General features: G+C 51.0%; 1 protein-coding gene across 1 annotated transcript in view; it reads right to left on the bottom strand.

The window, feature by feature from the left end:
* Positions 1-8,420, bottom strand: part of LOC144756194 (butyrophilin-like protein 9) — a 162,678-nt gene extending 154,258 nt beyond the window's left edge. Inside the window, exon 1 of the mRNA XM_078645798.1 lies at positions 8,347-8,420. Within this exon, the coding sequence (XP_078501924.1) occupies positions 8,347-8,419 (73 nt within the window). The 5' untranslated portion in view covers position 8,420. The remainder of the gene's footprint in view (positions 1-8,346) is intronic.
* Positions 8,421-8,818: the final 398 nt, after the last annotated feature.

Genomic DNA, 8,818 nt, shown 5'->3' on the forward strand with positions numbered 1-8,818 from the left:
TAGCGCCACAACAGCTGGGGGTAGTGGCATGGTTAGCGGGAGTGCTGTTCTGGCAGCCTCCCCTGTTTGGTCTTCAGTTCAAGCTGCTAAGCAGGGGGATTCAGTCAATGTTGTTTCACCATCGGTGGCTACTACGATATCTCTGGGGGCCCCTAGTGGCCCGCCGCCGGCGAGCTCCCCCGCTCCACTTGCTGCGCCCACTGCGTTGGTTTCTAGCTCCCCCTCCGCTTCTGCTAGCGCCACTTCTGGGGGTCCTTCAGCCGGCAGCGCGTTGCCATTGCCTGTGCCTACTCTTGTCCCTGCGATCTCCAAGGCTCCTGTGCCTACTCCTGTCCCTGCGATCTCCAATGCTCCACCAGCGGCCAGCTCCTTGCCCGTTCCCGTGCCTACTCCTGTCCCCGCGATCTCCAATGCTCCACTCCTCTCGGGGCGATGCTCTCTGGCTTGGCAGGTACCCCAGGCCGCTAAAGAGGCCATCTGGAGACGGGAGTTCATCGACATTTTCACCATTCTAATGTTAGGGCAGGAAGGCTTGGACGCTAGAAAGCTTGGGTTTAAGGAAGAGGAGAAGAAGGTCAAGTACCAGCCATGGCCTGAGAAGAACATCGGTAATTGGCTTGAAGCGTTTTCTATCCTAGCGTCCGTTACTATGGAACGTTTCCCTGAGCAGGGCCCAGGCCTTGTTCAATACTCCAGGATCATCCATAACGAGGCCTTGAAATGGGGTGGTAATGGGTGGATCAATTATGATAGGGAGTTTCGTAGGAAAATGTCACAGTGCCCGGAGTTAAACTGGGACCAGAAGGAGGTACAACTCTGGATGGAGCACATGGGAGCACGTGGCCAGCTTCCTGCGGGTCCAGCTAGCAGCAGTACCAGTGGTCAGGCTTATTCGGGGGGAGCTTCCTTTTTTCGGGGCAAGGGTAAGCATTCCTTTCGAGGGGGCCGCAGAGGAGGCGGTGCCAGAGGTGGCTTCAAGCGTTCTCCCCCCGGCACCTGCCGTCTGTTCAATAATGGGTCTTGTTCCTGGGGAAAGACATGTAAGTTTGTCCACGCCTGTAACACCTGCGGGGGGCCCCACCCCGCAACCTCAGCCTCTTGCCAATCTAAGCAGACCTCCCAGCCAGCGAGCAAGGGTAGTCAGTAAGTTTGAGTCAGGTCCCAGGCCCCTGGTGTTGATTCCTCCGCTCACGCTCTCTTCTCCCCCCTCGTTGCCTTTCAGTGAGCCTCCCGGGCGCCCTCTTGCCACAGCCTCTGCCTCTCCCACTACAAGTACGCACCGGACGGTGCCCCTGGGAGGGTCCCCAGTGAGCATTGACAACATTACCCCTTTACTGAGGCGGTACCCCTTAGAGGCAGACAGACGCTTGTTGTTAGCCGGTTTCCACGAGGGCTTTAGGATCCCTTACTCCGGTCCCCTGGGGAACAGGAATGCTGAGAACCTAAAATATGCAAGGGACCAGCCAGAAGTGGTTAGGGCAAAGGTTGAGAAAGAGAGGGCACTGGGCAGGGTGGGAGGTCCGTTTTTGCACCCACCTTTAGAGAACTTTGTTGTATCTCCCTTGGGGGTCGTGCCTAAAAAAGAACCAGGGGCCTTTAGACTGATTCACCACCTCTCCTACCCTAAAGGGGCTTCGGTCAACGATGGGTTAGATGAGGATACATGCTCAGTGTCTTATGCCACGCTAGATGTAGCATTGGACCTGGTCAGGAGAGCGGGCAGAGGGGCCTGGTTGGCTAAGGCTGACATCGAATCAGCTTTCAGGTTACTACCAGTCCACCCGAGCAGCTATCACCTGCTAGGTTTCAAGCTGGACGGATTGTTCTACTTTGACAAATGTATGCCCATGGGTTGTGCTGTGTCCTGTGCGTACTTCGAAGCATTCAGTTGTTTCTTGCAATGGGCACTCCAAGACACATTCGGTGTGGATGGGGTGACTCATTACTTGGATGACTTTTTGTTCATCGGGAGCGAGGGGACACAGCATTGCTCACGGGGCCTGGCAGATTTCGTCCGTCTTGCAGATCACCTGGGGGTCCCCCTGGCCCCTGGTAAGACAGTGGGGCCAGCTCAAATTCTTACCTTTCTGGGTATAGAGATTGACACCGTGGCAGGCGAATGCAGATTACCTGAGGAGAAGGTGCGTGACCTGTCTAGTAAGATTCAGGCGTTGGTAGGAATTGACAAAGCTTCCCTGGGCTGCATCCAGGGCATCCTAGGCCTGCTCAACTTTGCTGCTAGAATTATTCCAGCGGGCAGGGTCTTTGCCAGAAGACTTGCCAGGGCCACTGCAAACATGGCCAGCAAACACCACATGGTGAAGCTTAGCAAGGGAATACAGCATGATTTGGCCATGTGGGCGGAGTTCCTGCGCAATTTCAATGGGGCAGTGATTTGGAGGGCTCCCTGGGCCGGCAGCCCTGATCTTTCGCTGTTCACGGACGCTTCGGGCAGGTGCGGTTTTGGGGCCATTTTAGACAGGGAGTGGTGCGCGGAGAAGTGGCCCAACGCATGGGTCAAGAAGAAGGTGACGGCTAAGATCACAGTACTGGAGCTCTTCCCCATTGTGGTGGCTTTCCACCTCTGGCCCACCATCTTGTCCGCCAAAAGGGTCCTGCTGTGGTCTGATAATCTAGCAGTGGTACAGGCCATCAACTCCCACTCGGCCTCTTGCCCCCTGGTTCTCTGTTTGCTGCGCGAACTGGTGCGTACTTGCTTGTATAACAATGTTGAATGCAGGGCGCGCCACATTCAGGGCACCAAGAACATCGCCGCTGACGCTCTCTCTCGTTTTCAGTGGCAACGGTTCCGAGAAGCCTGGCCGAGAGCGAGAGAGGAAGGAACCCTTTCCCCGCGCACCTCTGGTACCTGCTGAAGTGGTGAAAAGGATGAGGGCTCTGGGGGAGATGTCTCTGGCACAGAACACTGTCAAGCGATACAAGGCCTGTGTAAGGAAGTTTTGTGATACTGTTGGACAGTGGGAGGCTGATGGTGATGCGGCAGAATTGAAAGTCCAGGCATTCATTTTGTGGGCCAAAGACAGTAATAAGAGCCACTCTTGGATTTCTGGGCACATAGCGGCCATTAGTCATACAGCCAAGCTATTAGGCCAGGAGGACCCTACCAGGGCGTTTGTGACCAGGGCAGCGTTGAAAGGGTGGGCCAGGAGGGAACACAAGGTGCCAGATAGCAGATCGCCTATTGACTTTGCCACCCTGCAAAAGATGATACTGTGCTTGCCTCAGATCACTTCGTCCACTTACGAGGCTGCGTTGTTCGCATCTGCTTTTAGCCTTGCCTTCTTCGGCGCGTTCAGGATCTCTGAACTGGTCGCCAAATCTAAACATGACGTTTCAGGGGTAGCATTGGCTAGGTCGGATGTGAGGGTTTTGGGGGACACACTCATTGTTACTCTGCGCCAATCCAAGACTGATCAGAGGGGCAGGGGGATAGAACTGTGCCTTCAAAGCCTTGGCGCGCCAAAATTTTGCCCCGTAAGCCTCCTGTCGGATTACCTGGCCATGCGGCCTCATGGGGTGGGGTACCTCCTCTTACACACAGATAGTACCCCCCTGACCAAATTTCAGGTAGAACAGGTAATGCACGCATGCTTAGCCGCAGCAGGTGTCTCGAAGGTGGGCAAAAAGTACAGTTCCCATTCATTCCGCATAGGCGCAGCCACGACTGCAGCCGCAGAGGGGGTACAGGTCGAAGGGATCAAGCAATTGGGGAGATGGTCCTCTGATTGTTACAAGAGATATATAAGACCAGAAAGTAACAGATGATGGGCTGGAGCACATGTGAGGGGGATATGTGGTCATTGGGTCTTGAAACAAAGTTGTATAAGGAGGCACCCGGGGCCATGCACCTGTAATTTTGTTTTACTGTTGGTTTAAAGTGTGGTAATATGAACAGTGTGATTTTGTGTGTTTAATAAATAGTTACATTCAAAACTTCTCTTCATTTACCAGGAACAACGGTCTGGGTGATGGGACACGAGGGGGTTTCCAGGTTGGCCCAGTGGGCGGAGAAGAGAAAGTGGAAGCATGGGTTTAGCAGAACTCGTTTTGTTTGGCATGGAGTCACTGGCTTACGATGGAGCGGGGTGCTTGGTTTGCTGACACGTGAATTAAAAGGGAACGCTCAGCCCCCAGACGTGCTCATCCTGCACGTGGGAGGGAACGACCTACCTTGCCTAGGGAAGAGATTTCTCTTAAGGGACATGAAAGTAAACATCATCAAAATCAGCAATTTATTGGGTCCTTGTGATCTTTGGTGGTCGGAAATCACACCACGCCGGTGTTGGGCAGGTGCTCGCTCTGGGCAAGCAGTGGAAGGGGCGCGAAGGAAAGTAAACTGCGCTATGCGTAAATTCGCTGAGCTGATGGGCTTTGGTTTTATCCGACACGGGGAACTCCATGCCAAAGCCCCAGGTTGCCTGGACGAGGAAGGCGTCCACTTGTCCAACGTAGGCATGGATTTGTTTCTGCTGGACATTCAGGAGGCACTAAGCTCTTCGGGCTGCATATAGGAGGTAGATATGGTGGGGGGCCCTGCCTGTGACGGTCGCCACATACAGGGCTGTGGAGGAATTACATGATGATCCAGAGGCGAAAGGTACTTAGGAGTACCCTATGAAGAAGCACAAAGGGTGCTGAGGCCTATTATCCCTGGGAGATCCGTGCGGTGGACCCTGGGGGTGCGACGGTGCCCCGTTATCCTACGGGCGGTTGGTTACCTGGACAACCGGGGGTTGCTTGAACGCTCCGCCCCTCGTAGGGGGGGGCGTGGGCTAGAGGGTGGACCAATGGTTCACCGGACAGGTGAGGGGCTACCCTCTCACCATCAACCGCTAAGCACCGCAAGGCCAAGGCCGCGGGCTACTTGGCCTATCAGGTGGCAAGCTGCGAGGGGCGGCTTGCCTTGGATCATCTGTAAGTTAACCCACCATGTTTTAGCAATGATATGCTAATAAACCTGCGACTACTTTTCCCAACAACAAGTTGTCTTGTCCAATTATTTTGATGGGGGTTCGTGTATTTGGAGGGATGGTGGGCGCGCCGATATTGGCACTATGCAGGCCGCCCGACACGGAGCCGCAGGTGACCCTCATAAGAGGGCGGGCACCTTAGTGCCACAGGAGAACCGGCGCACCAGCCCTCTGGGGTCCAGTGGCCGGAGGCCGCTGCCCGGGCCATGACGTCATCGGTATTTATTGGGGGGCGTGGGGGGACAAGGTATTTAGGTCTCCTACACGCCCCTGAGCAGTCTCTTTTGTCTTCACTGCCCTCGATGTTGCCCTCCCTGCCGCTTACCCTACATCTCAGGTGGCAAGGGGGGTTTAGGATGTAATGAATTGTTATTTGTGTTGCAGGAGGAGTTACATGATGATCCAGAGGCGAAAGGTACTTAGGAGTACCCTATGCAGAAGCACAAAGGGTGCTGAGGCCTATTATCCCTGGGAGATCCGTGCGGTGGACCCTGGGGGTGCGACGGCGCCCCGTTATCCTACGGGCGGTTGGTTACCTGGACAACCGGGGGTTGCTTGAACGCTCCGCCCCTCGTAGGGGGGGGGCGTGGGCTAGAGGGTGGACCAATGGTTCACCGGACAGGTGAGGGGCTACCCTCTCACCATCAACCGCTAAGCACCGCAAGGCCAAGGCCGCGGGCTACTTGGCCTATCAGGTGGCAAGCTGCGAGGGGCGGCTTGCCTTGGATCATCTGTAAGTTAACTCACCATGTTTTAGCAATGATATGCTAATAAACCTGCGACTACTTTTCCCAACAACAAGTTGTCTTGTCCAATTATTTTGATGGGGGTTCGTGTATTTGGAGGGATGGTGGGCGCGCCGATATTGGCACTAGGACGCATGCGCCACAGATCAGTGCCGGCTAGAACGCCACGTTCATATGGACGTTTTACTTTCAAGGACCCCGAATTCAAGCTTTCTTCAGAACTGGGGCATTTCAATTACCCACCGCTATACAAGCATGAAACCGTCCATCCACATCGAGCACTTGTAGACTGAGCACCCAAAGACTTAGAGGTGCCATTCACTTTGAAAAGGCACGCGCCTAGGATTTGACCTGTCATCTATACGTATCCTCCGTGAAACAGGGGCTCAATATCGGAAACCCTTTTGAGGAGGAACTGAATAAATAAAGAGTCCACATCCAACTCGTAGGGCCCAAGCCCTCATCCCAGCATCCACCGTGTTCCACTGGACACTGTTTAAATTAGGAAGTCATAATGCACACTTAGGAAAATACACCAGGCCCTGAAGAGAATCCCCAAGAACTCGGCGGGATTCGAAACGCGGAGGCCCTGCCACAGTTTGGTCTGCAAGAACTGTTGGGCATTTATTGAATGTTTGCCACAGTTTAAAGTGTACATCACCTTGGACTAAAAATTCAAATGAGCGTTGCTCTAGTTAGATAACATGCAGGAATGTACTCTACTTTAGCTAACTAGTTCCTTCATCTTTTGTTAATTTGCTGCAGACGGTGGCCCCCCTTCTTTCCTCCTGTGTTTTCTTGAATGTAGATAACTTGTATTATACACCATGTCGTTGATAGTTTGAATGTAGAATGTTTGAATGTGATATGTGTGCAACCTTGGATGAATGACTAATGTACAGTCACACCTTAATGTTTCATGTGTTCTTGGTCTCAAACAAAAAACTTTTTTGTTGTTGTGTATAAAAACTTGTAGAAATGTATTTAATTATTGATGCTACGATTTGATAAAATAAAAAGCTATTAATTAGCACTTCCCTTTCTGGAATTTCTTTTCTTGTATAGGATAGGTATCTAATTTTGTGAACAATTCAGATCAGTACTGGCAACCCTTTTTGTTCTTCAATTACATCCAGAGGCGGCTCCTCCAAAGGCGGAGGAGCATCGGCCCACCTCTTTGAGCAGATGAAAGAGGAAAGCGTTGTTCTCATTTATTTTTCCTACTTCAGTGGCTCAGTTGGGGGGAGCTAGGCTATGTGACGTCAGAGCACTGCAGAGGGAGGAGTGGTAAGTGGTAACTGTACTCTGTAAATGTGCATGACGCTTTGGCCGGCCGTCTAGGTCCATGCGCACTTTGCATGTTTGCATGTTCTCATCCCAGGCTGCATTACAGCCTGGGTGAAGAACATGCCCAGGCCCAAAGCCCCTGTCTAAGACCAATCTCAGCACTGCAATGCAGTGTTGTGATTGGCTATGGGAGACTGGGAGCCTAGGTGCTTCCTACTGCCGGACGCGAGCAAGACCAAGTGGACTAGGTAGAGGCGGCCGCCAGCGCAATTCCAGGTGGGTTTTGAAAAAAATATATTTTTCATTTCTCACTCCTCCTCCCCGCCCCACCACTCTATATATCAATAATTCTATCCAGGCTAACAAGCACTAGGGTGCACCGCATTTGGTGGAAGGAGGCAGGACGACACCTTCCAACACCTGGAGTTACCCAGTTTCACAAGTATTTGAGGTATTATCTTAACACTTTAATAATCACAATCAGCTGAGTATGGTCCAATTGACATTTATTAGCTCTGCGTGATAGATACAGGCAGCCACTGTGTGTTTCGCCATGGTATTTATAAAACCATTCACCTCATCAGGGCCTAATCAAACACTTATAGAATCACCTATCATCCAGAAAAGAACCCCATAGTCTCTCTAAGTCTACTGGTAGCAAAGTTTACTCGAAAAGTATCTCTAAGCCAAAATATGCAGTATATTTAATTTTTATTTTTGTTTCTCCAAGGTGTTCACATTTTGCCTCTGTAGGAATAAATTCCTGTATACCACAAACTATATCGATGATACTGGTTTCTCTTTCCTATTTTGAAAGCTAATCTATTTATTCTCTTTAGAGGAGTAGATTTGTGTGTCTTTTTGGGGAGAGAAACTGTCTGCAAATGGTTGTGGTTCCTTAACCATACGTGTTTGTTGGTGACTGGAAGGCCCACGCCCCTGCAACTAGATTTGCTCAAAAGAAAATCCTCCTAACTTGTATACTATCTGTGTAAGTAGACCTATTGATGAGGATGAGATCCAACCACGTCTGATGCTGTGAATTAGTGCTGACATTTTGCCTTGCAGCTTATTTTATTGGGGCATCTGCGTTGGGCATAGCTCAGTGAATTAGGTCTTTCATCTTTTTGTAAACAGGATGGAATTTAAAGGAATCTGTTGGATTTTGGCAGGTATTGCTCACATACTTGAGAGATTTGTAGACAGTGTAATGCAGTTGGAGGTCTCAGTTATCTTCTGAGGTAAGGCAGAACACTGCTTCACGCCCCATCGCACTGCTGCTTCACACATTTTTTTAAATTTGCAACAGAAAGTGTTCCTACCTGAAGTTTCAACTCCATGACTCGAAAGAAGAAGCGCGAAGACAAACACCACCGCTTGACGGATCACCACCATCCTGCAGGAGAATCAAGGGCAAGTGTTATTATGTGCAATAAACTGTATGACTTGAGATCTCCTGTTCCGTTCGAACATGGGAGTATATGTATGGAATAATCCATCCTCAGTTGTCAGCATCAGCAATAAATGTGTATTTAATGAAGGTAGGTTTGGATATGGCACCATCTTACAGGTCTTAAGCGATGAGTGTTGGAACTTCAGGTAGACAGTGATCCCACACTTTGGAATTTCTCTCCGTGGAAAAAAAGGGCAGGGTCCCTGCTGCTGACTGAATCTATTTTTACACAAATACAAGGGAACCCAGAAGGTATGCCAAAGGGACCTTGGGCAGTAACATATTCTAAGAAACAATGGTCCCTATTATTGGAAGCAATGGTCTGTGAAGACAATGATCAT

The sequence above is a fragment of the Lissotriton helveticus genome, chromosome 5_1, assembly GCF_964261635.1.
Source record: "Lissotriton helveticus chromosome 5_1, aLisHel1.1, whole genome shotgun sequence".
Lineage (NCBI taxonomy): Eukaryota > Metazoa > Chordata > Amphibia > Caudata > Salamandridae > Lissotriton > Lissotriton helveticus.